Source organism: Caloenas nicobarica, chromosome 3 (assembly GCF_036013445.1).
Source record: "Caloenas nicobarica isolate bCalNic1 chromosome 3, bCalNic1.hap1, whole genome shotgun sequence".
Lineage (NCBI taxonomy): Eukaryota > Metazoa > Chordata > Aves > Columbiformes > Columbidae > Caloenas > Caloenas nicobarica.
The window spans coordinates 46618312-46637135 of NC_088247.1; the positions used below are offsets into that span (position 1 = coordinate 46618312).

Here is an 18824-nt window from a genome sequence, read left to right on the forward strand (position 1 = left end):
TGCTTGACAGAACTCAGAAGATGACTGTGAATTCAGAGATGAATCAGCTACTGTGGGAATTATTAAGCAACACGATATATTAACAGCTTGTAACAGGCTTACAGGAGTTCAGGTATTTCTTTCCCCAGTAGATGGACAGAATGTGTAGTCTTCCCTTTTTACTCTTACTTACATATATCATGTTTTCATAGCAAGAAGAAGATTTCCTCTGTAAATTCAAATTAAATTCAAAGGCTTCTGGAGGTTTTGAAAAAATTAATGCAACAGGATAAGCACATGCAATTGAAAAAAACCCAAAGCTGTAAAACCTTTTTTGCCTCTTTGAATTGTGAACTTTTTCCATATTTATGCTCAATTACATACCTGTCCTGTTTTTACTGGATATCTAGGTAATATAAATAAATAAGTCTACACCTTTTCCATCTTAGAGGCTGAAAGGGAAAACCAGATTGTCCCACAAGAATCAGCAAGAACTCCAACAAAATGAAATAAAAAGTTCACCTCTTTTTGCTTACAATCTATAATATATACTGTCAGATCATACGGAATTTTCCAAGTTTTTTTTTTTTCCTTAAGGCCTTCTTAAAATGAGAAAAATTATAAAAGCAATTACTATTTCTAAATAAGCTGTACAGCACACCATCGAAGGGATCCAAATTATGGATCATTTCATGGCAACACAAATGTCTTTCACTTAATACAAAAGCCTCAACCTAGGGACCAGAACACTACTATTCAGTGCAAGGAAAGCCGGCAACATGTAACATGCCTATAAAATGTCTGGGATAGGAACACTTTATTACACTTTTGTTTTGCCTCACCTAGACAAAGAGAAGTCAGATCAGCCTATTTATCCAGGTTGCTACGGCCAGGACGCTGCTGTAGAGCAACATCGTACATTGACCACGTGAGCTTCTACAGTGGTAGCGTCACTTCAGTCCTTAAGTACATGCATATGCACTTATTTTGTCCCGGTCAAACAGTTATTTAATTTCTCACGTATTTCAAAGAAATTTAACAGGATAAAAGAGACTCCTATAACCAGAGAATTTTGCCTCTGTCCAATTTTAAAGGACAGGACCAAACACTAGAAGTGTCATAGGGAACAGGGGTGGCAGGGGTCTATTACAGAAGAAGGGAAAAACAAAAAAATACAATCTAAATCCAGAATTACTACAATACCATTTCTAATGCCTGAAAAAGAGTCATGCCCCTTCAACTTTGAGGTCTATTCCATGTATTAGGTCCTTTCCCTTAATTACCAGCTCTGTTATTTTTTCTTTCTTCATTACAAAAATCATAGCCCTGTCTCTGGCATATTTGACAGAAGCCTTGTCTGGTCAATTATCTTCAACAATTCAGTCACCAGCTTAGTGAATATCACTATCAGCTTTCAGTTGCAAATTGAGACTATTTGTCCTCAGTGAGTATCTCCAGGATGCAAAGGCATTTTGACTGAAATAATCAAAGCGTCTCCTCTTTCATCTTACGTTATTTAACCTCTTCTTTAAGGTCACTATATTGGAGCTTTACTGTCAAAGCCCTCTGTCCTAAAAACAAACAAGAAGCATCTATAACAGAAGTGGTATCTCCTAGATGCTAGGCTAGCTATATCTTAACATCTTCTCTCATTTTTCAATTTTCCTCACTCCCTCTGTGCCAGGCAGTACAATTTCTGAAATAACTAATAACTCACATAGTCTTGCAACTAGTTCTCTTTTTTAGAGATCTTCTTTCACAAACACCTGTATCTTAAGCAGCTCATTTTCTCTCTCATCTCACCTTTGTACTTTTCTCAAATGCCATGGGAGAAATGTTTCCGTTCCAATTTTTGAAAGTGGCCTTCAGTTTTGTGGTCTCTCTCTTTTCTTCTCCTCCCTCTAATTTTAGGAACATGTCAGCTAACAGCCATGGGCACCCTTTGCAATCAGCACAGAGGTCCAGACCTGTCCAGAGGGCTATTTGCATTTCACATGGACTGAACCATCCTGAGGACTCTCATTTCACACACTCTTTCCATGTAACAGCTGCAGGTGAGCACAGGAATGCAGGAGCTTCAGCTAATGGTCTAAAGAAGTTAATTCAGTCCATCATCTCTTCTAACATATCCAGCATCTGGAAGTGATTCTCACTTTACCTCCAACACTGAATTCAGCAGTGACCAAATTCCTGCAGTACAGCAAAATGTAAGAAAATTTATTAACCATCTTGTCCACACTTTGAATTTCCTATTGACTGCTGTGAGACCAAATCTGAACGTAAGAAATACTTTTTGATGTGGGGCTGTCAAACACTGGCACCAGGTGCTCAGGGAGGTCGTGGAGAGCACTTGTAGAGATACTCAGAACCCAGACACAGTCCTGTGCAACTTGTTCTAGCAGACCCTGTCTGAAAAAAGGAGGTGGACTAGATGATCTCAGGTGGTCCCTTCCAACCTAAACAATTCCGTACCTCACAAAGTAGTCCTTGGTCTAAGACATAAGACAGGCACATTGGGAAGGAAAGAGAGATGGAGAACACATTTTAAGTTTACCTCTCTGTTTCCTTAAGACAACTTTTTGGACAGAAATTATTACAGTCATTACCAAACTAATATTTCTACCATTCCTGTTTTGTGACCACTGCTCCTTAAAGGAACATAACTTTCATTCAGGTAAATTGCAACTGTATCGCTTCCTCTCCTCACTTCTGTCCATCAACCAACATTGCCATCTCCTCAGCTCTCGAATAGTTCAGCTGGGAACACATAACGACAAGAAGTATATACTCGATGACACATAATTCACATCCCCGTCTGTAGAACAAACAGGTTGCTGTGTGAAATCAACCTGGTTATATACACCTAAGTATATAAAAGAGAGGTGGGACACAGGCCTGATGCACTGCTCCATGAGTTCTGCACTATTTAACTGCCAGCACATCATCCCCTTTCACATCTGTAGACAGTGCGTGGTCACAGCTTGGGGGACAGTATTTGCCAAAATCATTCCCAACAGACAACCTGGACATAGTTAGCATGTCTTGGAGGAAGAGAGCTTTGGCACAGCGGTGAGCTTGGCACCAGTGTCAGAGCACACAACCTGCTACTGCACAGACAGAGTCCCTGGGCTCCACAGGCAGCGCAGCCCACCCCTATGATGAAGCGGTGGGAAGCCTGAACACGCGCTTCTATCAACCAGAAGATCTGAAGGACTCGGGACTTCCAGCAGGAGGGTGGTACTCAGAAGAACATAAACACAAACTACGGTCACATTAGCTTCGAATTCTGTGCCAGATCTCTGTTTCAGTAACAGCTAAAGGCAGCAGAGGGTATGTTGACTGGGACCTTCACAGAGGACTGTCAAGTATTTCAGACTAATTTTCTCTTTTCAGGAAATACAATATAAAAGGTACAGATTATACACTGATGTAAGATGGAAGCCACTTTTTAGCTGTCTTCAGTTCATTTTTTAATCAGTGAGGATAGCAATAATTAATTATGCTGCTTGTTTGTAATACTTCATGCAGATAATCTGCTTATTAATTGCATTTAGAAGTGTTATTAGGATAAGTGGAACCCAACTGCACTGGAAGTCTGATTTTTGTCAGTTTTGGAGATCACTACTGATTAAGAGGCACACTTTGAAAATGTACCACGCTATTCTTTGAAGAGGCCAAATACATTTTCTTCCATTCTCTCACTGCTCCCTAACATGTGGTATTTTTCAGCTTGTATTTTCATTTTCTGTAAAACAAGAATGAAGACACTTTGGGATTGGACAAGCTCAAATTATAATTATGAACTTTCAAAACACACTACTGAAAAAGCAGATCATTTGGGTTCAACTTTGGAAAAGACTATAATTACTGTTTTTTCACTGTTTTAATGAACTAGACTATTAGATAAAGTATGAAATAACAAATGTCATTAAATTCTACCACTGTACAAACTACGAAATGAAGACATCTTTTAACTAATCAAACTCAAATTGGATAAAATCAATTTGTCCTCATCTGTCCTACAGAATTAATAAACATTCAGGCCTAGGAGAAGGAAAAAAACTCATTTCATTCAGGGAATGGTGTTGATGACAAATGTGTTATTGCTAAGAGAAATTTCTTTGTACATTCTTCACTGAATAGAGCAACTTAGTGCTTCTTTTTGGGTAAGTCTGGATTGTTTTCAAGAAACTATATTTTTCAATTTGTCACATTCCTATTGACTCATTTAGGGCTTCACGGATCCTGGATTGTGAACTCTCCAGAGTATTTATTCAGTACCTCTAAAGCAAGTTTTAATCTTGAGGACTGAGGCCTAAACCAACCAAAGTTAAAAACCTTAACAAACCAACCAAAGTCTATTACTGCCACATTAAATATGTCTAGAAATCAAGACCATCACCAGTACAGTAACAGTTAAATGCTGAAATGTGACACTTACTAAGTCAACTTAGAAGCTGTGAAACATACCTCACAAAAAAACCAAACAGGCAAGAAGTCAGCCCTTTGTGGTTTCAGTAGTATTAGTCTGAAGGAAACTAACATAGAAGTCACTTCAAACACCGCAAAAAGTTTCAATAATTAGAAGACCTGTTGCACCTTAGATAAGAAATAAACAATCAGTTTTTCAATATAGTAGATCACGACACACTGGATCTAGGTCCGATGCAACTTTTTGATTGGATTTTGTTAACTTGTCCTGACATAATTCCCACTGAAAGAGACATTATGCAGAATTTTCTAATGCAAACTTTGCCACAGGTATAGAAGAAGAGAAGGGTGTCCAGGGAACATGCACTCAGTCAAAGATACTCTGCCATTTTCACCCTCTACAAATTTACATCTAACCTGCAGACAGAGGAGACTTTCTCCTTCTAGTTTGTGGCTATTTTAGTTCCCAACATGAGAGACACTTTCCCACCTCCCATTCCCCAAGAAATCCTTTCTCCTTTTTCAGAAGCAGAAAGTGTTAATAACAGCATTTATTTCTAATTTTCAGAACTCATTTTCCTTGCTGAGGCACCAAAAATATACACAGATGTAAACAAGCAATTGCACTATTTTAAAAAAAAAATCAAATTATGCCATGTTACTTTCCTTAAATCATGAAATATGGATGTTTATCTCCCAGTGAAAATCTAAGTTTCTCTATTGAACTTCATGACTTCTTCACAGCTGTTTGTTACCACATGGCCAAATAAGCAGCCTTTATCATCGCAACCAACACCTTTAAGAAATAGTAACAAAACTACAGTTAACTCCACAAGACCCTCGCTACATCAGAAGGAGAAGAAATTCACTCTTCAGTGGTCGTATTTCTTGACTATGAGAAGACGTTCTTTTTAAAGAAAATTGTTTAAGCAACTAAGAAATTTGATTACCTTCTGTAAAAGGAAAAGAATGCATTGATAGCAACTAAAATCAAGAAAGGTGCCCCTAAGTTAGTTTACATGACATTCCGAAATAGGTTTTTCAGGTAATAAGCAATAGATGAAAATCAGTTCTTTGCATTTTGTGCAATTCTAAGTACAGACAATTTTAAATCATGTTTTGTACATACAGCATTTCAAACTATACAGTGGTATGTTTACCTTCAGACAGGAAGTATTTAAAAAAAAGAAATTCATGATTACATGATTGAAATGCTATTTTATAAAAAATATACGTTACAAAACTGCTTTAAAAACCAATTTGTTGAAGTGTGCCAGTCAGCAATCAAGGTTTTGCCACAAACTTCATAAAATTAGAATCTCACCTATTATCTTTCGCTTAGCAGTTGCTTTTACTTCTTCACAAAGAAAGATATGGTATAAGTAATGGATGGCATGTAAAAATATTACTGCTTGTTACCTTTTGAAAAGGCCTCATTGCCTTTTGTGTTTGATGCCCTCTGAATAAGTCTAAAGGCGTTTGAAACTTGAAAGATCTAAAGCATAAACTCCAAATTTTCTAAAGAACTAGCATATTCTCGGACAATTTGGATTAAAAGACCAAGTAGGGAAGAAAAAAATGCGTCTGCAAATCTAGTTATCTATATCAAGCACCATCTAGGACACTGGAAAAACACTAGCTATCTTACTTTTCTTTCCTTTATATTTTTTCAAAACTAAGATGAAGTATTCTGAACACTAGAATAGATTTTTGAACAAGCAGATCAATGTAAACAGGTCTAGTGAAAAGGCTCAGATTAAGCACTCAATAATTCTGAAGGAGGAAAACCGCAAGTAGTATCTTAGGTGTCACCAAAGGTATGAGGTCTATTCACAAAGTCAGTACTGAAAGACAGAAGGATAATGTAATACATTTTAAAAGTACAGACACTTTTCTAAGGAACTTGATCCTCTTAATACTTCATAACAAGTGGTTTGGTTTGATACACAGACCATGTATTGAACACTACATTCTATAGACAGCATAACAAGACTCAGTATTTTTGTATTTCATGGTTTTGTTAGGCATATGCTTCTGTTATACATAGTTCTCTAAGCATTGCTTAATCTTAACCCATCTGAACATACCTTGAGATATTACTGAGCAGTCTACACAAACTGGCAGTTAAACCCAAGTCTTAAATCAAGAAAAAGACTTGCCATTAAACTCTGTTATTCTAGAGCTGCTTATTTACTTGTCTAAAACAGCTTAAATAATGAAATTTGGCATTCATTGCTCCTAACTTCATGAGCAACCTCTTCTACAATTGCTGTGCCAGAAAATTACAAGTTGAACTGAAATGTTAATTATGTTTCCGAAGTTTTTGAAGACAGAAGCTGTAAAGAATCAAAAGCTTTATGTTCTATGCAAAGCGCATATTGAGAAAGAGATTTCAATAATCCAGTGCTCTGGAAATACAAAACCACCAATAAGCAGAAACAACTAACTATGCCAACCATCAAAAATAACCATATGCAGCAATGTACCATACTTTCAGCCCATACCATCAAGGCTAAAAAGACAAGAAGACAAAAGCCATACGCTAATCCAACTAGAAGATAAGGAAGGAGCAGTTCATGCATGTGTATTTGAAACATGAGTAGATACTTCTACCGTAATAATAATGATGCTATAAAGCGAAGTTATATTACTAGAACATTAGAGGATTTTTGTTTGTTTGCTAGCACTATATGAAGAAAAAATAGTGTTACCTATAAACCAGTTACTTTTTAAAAGAAGGGAGATCAGTGCTTGAAGGGAGACACACAAATTTCTAAAATGTAAAAAAATTAAACATGGAAAAGCACTAGTGGTATAGAAAGAAACAGAACACACACTGGTAAGGCTGCTTATATAATCTCAATTTTTCCTTCTGACCTTTTAAACAAACTACAGAACTAAGAATGCAGTTTTCCATCTACTGATCCATAACAGAAGACAGAATGCTAGCAGAAGCAGTGCATATTTTCTCATAATCTCTGCATTAGAAAAAAAAAAAAAAGAGAAGAGGTTAAGCAGTACATATATTTAAATATATATACTTAACCATAAAGTATTTTAAGTCTTACATCATCTTAAAATGAAGCAAAAGTTATTAAGCAAGAAAACACATACCTGATATACCCTGAGACTCCGTCTGTAGATCACAGTACCACAGTCTGTTCACTGGATCACACCCTTCTCGGATAGACAGCAAGACATATCGACCATCGTCTGATACCTGTAAGAAGTTATAGGAAAATCAAGGACAATTCATCCTCTGGAAAAAAAAAAACAACACAAAAAAACCCCAACTTAACAAATTAGTCCCTAAACCCCTAGCAAAAAATAAATTGATGCTACAGCTAGTAGGGTGAACAGACGTGCATGGAATATGAGAACTCGCCAAGAACCCACACTTATTGCTTACATCAACAAATAACATAGGTATAGTCTGCTGACATTTCAGGAGATGAAAACCAAACAGCTGTTTCTTCCCGCAGTTAATTAAAAAAAAAAAAAAGAAAAAACAAGAAAAAAAGAAAGTTTATGATTTTTAACAGTATTCCAGCTAAAAGGGTGTCTAAATGAGTCAGAGTGGATATCTGCTCCATCATGGACCTCCATGGGCTGCAGGATGACAACCTGCTTCACCGTGGTCTTCTCCGTGGGCTGCTGTTAAATGAACATTATAAGCTACAACGACATTATACATTTTCCAATGAAGCTTCTTGGTTTGCCTTTGCACATGCACTTACTCACAGGATAAAATTTCCAAAATGGTGTCTACTGGTAGATAGTCATCAATGAACCCTTCTTTCAAGTCAGGCTTTGCAAATATACTCTTTTTCCCGGCAAAACTTTTGAAAGTGCAAGCCCACCACGGAAAGGCAGGAAGTAACAGGAAGTCATCAACTTAAAAGTCTCCCTCTCCTGGCTGACCTGTTTTAAGCACATTCCAAAACTAGCAGATTTAGATGTTTCACTAACAGCTGATACAGAAGGCTGTCTCCTATCCACATTCTTATATGACAATATCTAATGGAAATTTATACCTCTAGTCACAAAGTATGAATCTGAGTTCTGGAAACTTTCCATTTGGCCCTAAACACAGCTTCAAAAAAAAACCTTATTCATATATCATGATTACTTCTCAGATTTACTTTGGTTAACATTCGTAACATTAGTTGTACAAAATATCTGTAGAATCAGTTATGTGAAATAAATTTCAGAAGAATTAGGTCCTAACTATACTGCTATTCAAATAGATCCACAGTTTTAAACACACAATAAGGGAACTTTGCAGAATAGTGAGTAAAACCTCAGCATCCGAAAACTAACAAACAAACCCCAACAACCAAAGACCCCTCAAAAAAAAAAAAAACCACCACAAAAAACCAACCCAAATGAGTGTTTCCGAGTTGTATTTTTTTACAGCCATTTTACCATCAACTAACCATACCACTAAAAAAAGTCCATACAGCTGAAAGCTCACAAGGCAAACAAAAAAAAACATCTAAGAATCCTACCCGACCATAAAAACTAACCAACACCAACAAACCCGCCCTCCCTCCCCCAAAAAATAAAATTATATGAAACACCTAAGATAGCCTTCATATGGCAGCCTGCAAAATTGAGACATTTTGCCTTCTCCTCCTAAGATGGGAATACATCCAGAAATGGAAACCAAAATTAGGTTATCTTTTTCCAAAGAAGCATCTTCAGTGTTTTTACACAAACATTAACCGCAGGTGTCAGTTTTAAACTTGAGACTGCAATATGCTGCTTAAACAATTGCTCATACTTGTAAAAGCACCAAGTTTCTTTCTCTTCCTCACCAACTCATACAACATGTTAAGTAATTGCAAGTGGTATACACAACTATAAATTTCAGTTAAAACTCAAGAGTATGACACACAGAATTCTTTCAGTCATAGTCAGAACCCACACAAATTTGTTCTTTGATGCTGTGAGTTAATGGTTAACAGAAGACCGCTTGCTTTACCCAAGAAAACTTATTTACAAATTTCTGATTATGTTGTTGCAAGGGCAATTCAGAACCTCTGCTGACAGCAAATCTGAGTACATCTAATGAATTTTTACTTCCACATTCCCAGCTGGACTACTGAAGAGTTGATACAGGTTCATGTTTAATTTGAAGTAGGAATTCCCAAAGCATATTGCTGGTGGGATGCCAATTAGGTCTGTCTCTATCACTAAAGCTATTCTTAGATCAGTGAGTTCTATAACCCAAAGGAGTGTGACAGAAACAGGACAAGACACTGTTGACTGCGGCATGCTAAAATGTTTACTACTATAGCGCGAATTTAGACATCCACATTGCAAAGTTACAGTTTGATGAGCAAATATTGGCAGCAGTACGAGCTTGCATGGTCTCCACCTCCAGCTCTCCCTACTGCTATGGTTGCTTGTATCCATGCAAGTTCATTCCCCTAATCATACCAACACAACCATTTACCATTGTGTGGCAAACTAGACTGGAGCAGCTGATCCAGCTGAAAAAATAGCATGTTACAAAAAATTAAAAAAAAAAAAAAAAAAGAAAAGAAAAAAAGAAGAATCCAGGGAAAAAAAAATCAGAACAAAGATGACAACAGGAGGGGGAAAAAATTAAAATTTAAAAAAAAATTAAAATTAAAATAATAATAATTTAAAAAGACAGAATAAAAGAAAAAGCCCCTCTGAAAGACGAGTATCTCAGTCAGTTCTCTGTGGAGTTGCACAAATGGCTGAGCTAACACACTGTCCCAAGCAGCTGGAAACATGAATAATATAGGCAGAGATTACTTAGGGCAGCTCAGATGGCAGCACTGACCAATGTGTAATCACGGCCTGAATACCACTGACTCTTGTATATCGTCAACAGATAAGAGTCTGGGTTTCAGAATGGCAAAAGCAAACAGGATTTCCCAGCTATCATTTGGGTCATTATGCTGCTACATCATCTTCACGAGCAGAACTGCAATCCTTGCTCTTGGCCCACAAACTTATGAACTGAAATTTCATACCAGCATTTCACTCAAATCTTAGAATGCATTTGTAGTTCAGCATAAGGGGGACAGCTGTAATGTCAGAACTGACAGCTTGGATCAGAAGTAAATTCTCCTGGTTTCCCACATTCAAGCTGACAAGGAAACATCTCAAGAATTTCTGAGATCTGGAATGCTAGTCAGTGCACATTTCTCTCATTAATGTAATTTCTATCATTTCAAACAACACCCACTGGTAAAAGGTAAGGAGGTTATAAAGCAATTGAACATCTTAAAATGACATTTAGGTCCTGTCAAAACAGGGCAGAAAAAAATCCTGTAGCCTTTCAACTGGAGCTTTTAAAAACCTTCAGTATAGCCATGATTTTATCAGCATAACACAGCAGTAGTAAAGGAAGGATTATTTCAAAGAGCTGATGTTGGTAGTTCCACTGCTGCCATTCAGTCACTTGGCAATTTTGAATTTAATAGATCTGTTATTTCTGAAATACTTGCTGTGACCATCTTGACACCATACAAACATACAGAAGTATCATTACGATAGCTGTGCTCACAAGTACTATTCTATTTAGTCTTTCAAGAATCAAACCCTTTGAAGTAAAATCTTTATAGAGCAGTTTTTGGTTACAGTGGAGTACTTTTTGGGTTTTTATTAGCAATTTTGTTTCAATGGTAGGTGTTCTCTCCATTTTGATGAAAAGTAACCACTGCTTAGAAAATCATTAAGAGATACAGTGGTTTACTTGTAACTTCAAGAAATGAATTGATATCAAAAGAAGGAACATCATTTAAAGCCTAATTCATAAAAGGAGTTTTCCAACTAAAGTTTTTATTTCATTGCAAAACATAGTTAATTCGTAGACAAGCCATATAAGGAACCCCAAAGGGTTCTATGTTCCGCATTTATAACAGCAGTAACCATCTATGAGGATCCACAGCAAAAGTGAAGTTAAATACTTTGTCTACTAGCAGCACATTTCAGACCAAAAATTCATACATAATTAAAGAAAAGAAAAAAAAGAAAAAGAATGAACAGGAGAAGGCTGTGGGGTTTTCAGACTTCCTGGCTTTGTGTATTACCCCTCAACTAAAACGTCAATAGGAGAGACATTAAAGTGCTTTGCTTCCAAGTAAAGTGCATAACAGCAACCTCAGTGAATATTAATGCCAGTTCTTTGAATACTCCCTGGGAAGTCACCACTGCAAGATTCAGGATGAGTTCTCTATTTTTAGTGCACAAATATGGGCTTTTTGAGTGTATGGTATTATATTAAGGCAACTATATACACACATAATTCCTTTTTAAGCTAACCAATTAAAAGTTTTACCACCTTTGCCCTTTTTATTATCAAGGTGGAAAAAAACCTAATCACTGTATAATTTCTTTCTGCATAACAATATATTAAAAAAATTAAATAAGTAAAATTCAGTTATTAGATAATATTCCTCTATTCAGGAAAAGATAAACTGACTTCTCCTTTAACTGCAGATATTAACGCTATAATCTGACATTAATCTACAACCTGATCTGCCTCTGATTATTTTACAAACTACTGCTCTTCACAGAGCGGTGTACTTTGCATATGGAACAAGGCAACTGTCATTGCCATCTAATGCATTTCCAATGAAACAGAGCAAATAAATTGCATACCAAAAAAAAAAAAAAAAAAACAAAAAACAAACCCACAAGAAAAAACAAAATCAGAGACAGAATCGAAACTTTCAAACAGAGCCAAATGGTCAAATTAGTAACTGGACTCCATGTACCCAGTCACGGGAAAAATCAAACCATCCAGAGAAGGCAAGATGGATCGCAATAATGATGCAACCATGCGATGCATAGCATTAATTAACCAGCAATTAAAAACTCATAGCATCAGTAAGCTGCATTTTAAAATGCCTACATCTTTCAATATATGCTATGAATCTAACAGTTAAAACCAGCCAGAATGACTGACTAGTTGATTTTTTTTGTTTGTTTGTTGGCTTAGTATTAATTTAGGAAGGTACCAGGCCACCACAATAAAACAGACTAATGACAGCAGTAATTTCCTAAATTCAGGTACATGCCGCACAAAGATTTTTGCATAACACTGCTGAACTTGAATATGATTTGACCAAGAAGAATGTACAAGGAAGAGACAGTTCAGCTGGACGCAGAAACTACCTGCCCTGCATTATGTATCAATATTTTAAAGCTTCGTATGAGATGAGTAAAGCAAAATACTGAAGATAAAAACCACAAACCTTCTACAGAAAAGTAAAAATTTCTGTAGAAACTGCCAAAACATTTGGTCAGTAAAAGATGAGAACAATTAATTGTGTTGTCTGAACAGCCTCAAGTGTTCTAACGTCATAAATACGCACACACTCCCAGGCCACAAAGTTCTGCTTTCATGATGACGAAGTCAAGAATCCCCACTGTAATTTCCCAGCCTTTCAAATTCCACTTTTATTAACTCACTATTACAAAAAGCAAAGCTGTTTCCTTTTCTAGAACAGGAAACAGATTTCATAAGGTAAAATGATCTTGAAGATTTTAGTTTGGTGTTTTTGTTTTGTTTTGTTTTGGGGGCTGGGGGGGGCAGGGCTGTAATGAAAAAAACATAAAGCTGTGTTCTGACATTATCTCTGCAGTGGTACTAGAAAGTCACTGAAGCTTGCATATAGCTCCTATCATATTTTATGTTCTATTTTGAGAGAATGAGGACTGGGGCAAGAACTCCTTTTCACTAAGCAACCTCTTGGGACCATCTGCACAATCCAAGGCCCCTGAGGCTGGTACTCTGCAAATGATTTGTTTTGTTTTCTATTTGCATCCTACTGGTTTAATCAACCAGACTTTGAAGACCTAATGATGGCTGGTCATAGAACTGCATCATTTCAGGATTAGATCCAACAGAAACTACTTACTACATTCTGAGGAACAGGTCTGACATACTCTATGCAGGACACAGACCGATTACAAGTAAACAACATGCTGATGTGCTTCTCCATCCATTCCCCAGGTTAGAAAATTTGCTTTGGACATTAATTCAATTTCCATGTTCCAGGCAGGTTTTTATTCTTAGATTTCACATACAATGTGCTGGTATAAATAGCAGTTCTATTTTGACCATACCCTTCTGAGCCTCTGCTAAGCCTGGTGTTGAAGGAGACTTCCCAAAGCCAGAGAACTGGGGCTTCAACCCTTGATCATTGTGCTTATAATGGGACACAAGGCAGTCTTGTTCAGAAGAACACAGCAATATGTATATGCATATTTACATGCATTCTCTTTCTTAAATCTAGCACAGAGTAAAATCAGTAGCCTTATGAGGTGACGAACATCACACATGATTTTTCTTGTGGCTTTCAGCTTGCTTTTGAGTGCAATGAAAGCACCAAAGCATCAGGAACTTGGCTATGTAAGAGACTGCCATCTACCAGAGACCCATGTGCAGCCAAGAAGATTGCCTGCCTGTTTCTTAATGGTAAAATTCTCCAGACCCACTGTCAGGGCTGAAAAAAAAAAATATTCATAGCAGACTTCTATTCCAAAGTCAGCCTTGACAAAGATAGTGTAAGTCTCCAGAAAATCTCCCACAACCCCATTTAGTCCAGCAGTGAGTCTCACTTGAGCAAACTGACAATGTTTTGAGCCCTTCCCCTTCGTGCTGCTCACTCTTCCCCTGTGGATGTTGCACTTAATGCTGCTGCAGTGAAAATACACTGTACCGAGCATACATCTGGCACGGCTTACTCCTCTGTGCTCTGAATTTCATTTGCAAGATCACCTCCCTGGTTGAGAACCACTGATGTTAACTGACAGCTCTAAACATTGGGGAAAAAAAAAAAAAAAGTCGTCAGTTCAGGGACTGTGAACTGTGTTTGTCAAACAACAACATGAAAAACTGTACTTGTTTTACTGCTGGCAGAATTGGGATGGAAGAGTTCCTCCCCCCATCCTCTCCTTTCTCTTCTGTTTACTTTCCTGCCAGTACCATAGGGACTTTAAACACTGCCAACTGTGAAAGGCTCTTATATAACTTATTGTTTAACTTTGAGAATAACAGTCTGGCTGTGAAAGAGAGATAGGCTCTGTGAGTCTGGAGAGGAAGCAAGAACAGGCCACTTAGAGAAGGATGGGAAGCTCCTCTTTCTGAGAGTAGCAATGACATTGCCAAGGTTTTTTTTTAAAAAAAAAATCTTCAAACCAGTCTGCCCTCTACTGGAAAGTTATTCAAATAAACTCCATCCCTGCTCTTCCCAACTCCTTCACCATCCTAGAATCTGTACCAGAAATACATATGCTTTTTCTAGACTAATCAAAAGACTCGATAGCCTCTTTTTCAAACTTACATATCTGGCTAACAATAAACCTATTTTTCTTCCTCACAAGTAATCCATTTAAGTGAGCAGTTGGAAATGCATCTGTATTTCTATGCCAACAACATTTTCAGCACCACAGATTTTGTTTAAATGAAGCATACTTGGGGCTGGTGTTGAATGCGTAATGAGGAAAAAAACCCTGAAGCTATTTTCTTGCATGTTGTCTTGTAAATGTATTAAGCTGACAAAATTTTACACAACCCTTTTTTCATCCTAATCAGTGGCCTAGTTTCTTCTCTCCATTGAAAATACACACCACACTGACTCCCTGCAGTGCACCTGAGATTATTCTTTCTTTTTAAAGTATTATGGCAACATTATCACTTTTGCAAGCTCTGAAGATCTCCTTGTCAGGTGCTTTTCACTTGCAAGTAAGGTATTAATCTCCTTTGACCCAAAGGTTATGAGACCTGTAAATTCTGCTCTAAAGCCAAGTATGGCAGTTCAAGTTCTGCTCCCACTATAGAGAAAGGTTTGGTAGTTGAGACTAGACCATCCAAATCATAATCCAGTTGTCTTTACTGGAGCTTGTCTAAAACATAAGAAAACCCAAATGTCTTTACCTATTCGGCCCAGCAAGGCCTTGTAAAATAAAAACATTTGTTTAGTAATCTGGCAGGAATGTATGAAAACAGGCTTTCATAAAATGTTGAGCTGTGCAAAGCTGTATTTTAAAATCTGTGGCAGTATATTAGTGCCAAGTAAGAATACTCAGGACAGTGCTGATAAGCCACATAATTGATTTTTTTCTCTACTACTTCGTGGTCTTCCATTTTCTCAAACACATACTTCCAAAAAAATTGACCAGAAAACTTGTTTGAATGGCCTGAAAAGATTTGACGTATTGCACAACAATGAAACCACATTTTGCAATTGCCTTTTTTTTTTTTAAACTGCAGAACATGTTTTTTCCTGACCATTAAAGACTATTTTTAATTAGTATTAGAATAACAGAAACACATTTTACAGGTGGAGCTCACAGTACAACCCCAGAATGTCAACTCTTTTAAAGTACTTTCACTTAGATAAGCTCATGATTATTTACCAACGTGGATCACTGTTTTACCACTACTTTTTAAAATACCATTTCTTCTTAAATACCAACATCTTTGGAAGTTTATGCCTCCTAGAGGTCAAGAAAACAGTCATAAGCAGACACATAGACTTATTAAACAAGAACCCACAGTAGTGCAGTCTTTCTCTCTTCACTGCCCTCCCCACTGTCCCAATACTTAGGAGGCTGTTTCAATTCCAGTGGCTTCAGAACTGGTAGTTGCACTACATTCTATCATTTTCCTATTCTACAGCAAGAGTTACTATTACCAGTCTCCTCTTCCCACCCTAAAGGCCTTTTGATCATTTAATATAAGAACTATATACTCATTAATTACAAAAATTACCCAAGACATTTGGTGTCAGAAAAAAAAAAAAGATACTACTTTTACATTTAAGGTGGCCTCAAGCTTTTATTTCACAATAGAGGAACCAGGAGATGCAGGATGGCTACTTCTCTGCACCCTGGCCAGGCAAACTCTTGCTACTCACTACAAGCAGTATACTATGAGTTCTCTTCTGTGGTCCTCCTCATATTCGGTTCTGTATTTCTGATCTTGAAATATTCCAGCCCTGCTTCTTCAACTTAGATAAGAAAAGGCTCTGTTAGTGTGCTATTATCTCAAAGAAGGTTTTGCTACCTATAAGATAGGTGTACCTCTACACCTACTACAGAAGATATCATTTCCATGGGATTTGAAATCATTTGAGACTGCAAACTTTCACTACCCTAAAAAGCTGTATAGTCTAATGAATCAGACTGCAACAGCCCTCGCCCACGGAAAGTGAATTTGCCTTCACAACAACATGTGTAGTTTAGCTCACGATGCTGCAAAGCAATAATAATAATAATAATAATAATAATATGCATCACTTGTATGATTCAGTGGATAGATCACTAGAAGACATCTGTCACCAAGAGAAAGCCTATTTATTTGCAGAACTAGGGAAAAATAAGGATAATGATTTACAAATTACTTTTTATTGCCAGCTTAAGACAACAGAACCGACTAGTTTTTGAACAGCAGAAATAATTCCAAAGCCCTACTTGCAAGTTTACATTTATATTCAGGTCAGTTGTTAAAGGTATGTTTCATTAATAGATGAGATGATGTAAAAAAGTTTCTGTTTATTCACAGAACCTACAGATAAGTCTGATTTGTACAAAGAAAGCTCAGTGAGGTCACTTTGCTAGTGAACCTTTCACATTCTCACTGTCTCATTTTGAATCCCACTGTTCAAATTCTCTGAAAGAAACTTTCTTTTCTGGCAGCCCACAGAAATGAAAACCTGAACATTTTCATGGGTTAACGTGTTGAAAGGTGAGCACAGACTGATGATCAGATTGTTAAAAAGAGGTTCTCTTAAAGAATTCTAGGAACTGAATAACCCAACCAGGGTAAAAACATTTCATATTTCTCAAAGGCGTCAGATCAAAAGAGACTCTGTAGAGAAACAAAATGTACTGATTAAACATAATAGCTAGGAGAGTGCAAAAAACTACAACAGGTTTTTATCCACTGGAAAAACATCAGTTCCCTGATAAACAGAATGACCACCACTACATTCCAACAGCACTTAGAACATAGCGCTCACTCAATCAAGAATTGTTAAATCTAACACGAAATATAAACCGCACATTAGCTACAAAACTTAGGGTCTTTTGAAGCATTCATGTCAGGAAGATGGTTAGCTATCCCAGGACTTTGCACAATATAGTAGTAGTTCAAAAATATAAGCTTAAGAAATCAATTCCAGCAGTGACTTGCTCCATCTCCAATAACACAGTCCGCACAGTATTTGTGCCGAATAAACTTGCTTTTGGGAGACTTACAAGTCTCCAAATGGGCACATAGTTTTAACAGATTTTAACTGTATGTCTCCATTTTTCAAGTAAGTAGAATAGACATATTTCATTTCCAGGAAAGACGCTACGAAAATAAATATAAACAAAATAAATATATGGCAGGAAATATCCAGACATGCTGGTTATCGGAATAAGCATTTTGTGCTAAAAGTGAAGGCTGGAGCTCAACACTGTCTAAGAAGAAAGAAGAACAGTGACACATTGCCCATCACATGATCCTTTTCTGTCCTGGAATGTACACCATGCAGAATATTCTCAAAAAAGGATATGCAACTGTGTCATTACAGGACTGAGAACGGATTTAAATCAAACTAGACAATCTTATTTTCAGCAATTCTTAGTCAGTAATTCTTAGCTGAATGCACAATACTGAAACACTAAAAAAAGCATTCTGTTAACACGATGTTTTCCTCTTTATAACTACCAGTTGTTAGAATCTGAAAAACTGAACATAACGACAACAAACTTCACCATACCTCAGCTCCACCCATCCATTTGGGTTCATCTGGAAATTCAGCACATAGGATGTCTTCTGACTGATCAGTTCCTAATACATGATAATGCAGCTTTTGGTGCAGATTAGTTGAGGTCTCAGTGCCTAGTGAAATGCAGATATTTAAACCAATTAGCTCTCACAGAAATCCAACAACCACCAAATAAAATCAGTATCAATTTCTGTATTCCTTTGCCTAGGAAAGAGAAGAGTATTTCAGCAGAGAGAATTACAGTGGTTCGCATCTACAGCCATTCCCCTCCAAATAAACAACACTCCCCAAAACAAATACAACTTCAAACCATCCTGCAAACTTGTTCAAACAGTTACCTTTTCCTTTATTTGCTGATAATACTATCTTCAAATCTGAAGATTTATCATTTCAAGCTTTGCTTTCTAGAAATACTAAGCACTCAAAGAAAAACAACAACAATCCCTGCCATCCTCTAATGATGTTTTTGCTCCCATTTCACCCTGGGCAACTAAGGGGAGATTTATTGCTAATCAATATGCTAGAAACCTTCATACTTCCATTTGCTGAAACTGAAAAAAAAAAAGGAGTATTTAAAAACACTGCAAGAGGTGCTCCTTGACTTTTTAAAAAATTTTGTTCTTGCAACATTTTCCAACACTCTAGTTT

General features: G+C 36.9%; 1 protein-coding gene across 1 annotated transcript in view; it reads right to left on the minus strand.

Annotated features, from left to right (window-relative positions):
* The window catches only part of PREP (prolyl endopeptidase), a 103854-nt gene that overhangs the window by 68997 nt on the left and 16033 nt on the right, over positions 1-18824 (minus strand). Inside the window, exons 6-7 of the mRNA XM_065632606.1 lie at positions 18168-18289; positions 7525-7630 (exon numbers count right to left, since the gene is read on the minus strand). Coding sequence (XP_065488678.1) covers positions 7525-7630; positions 18168-18289 — 228 coding nt within the window. The remainder of the gene's footprint in view (positions 1-7524; positions 7631-18167; positions 18290-18824) is intronic.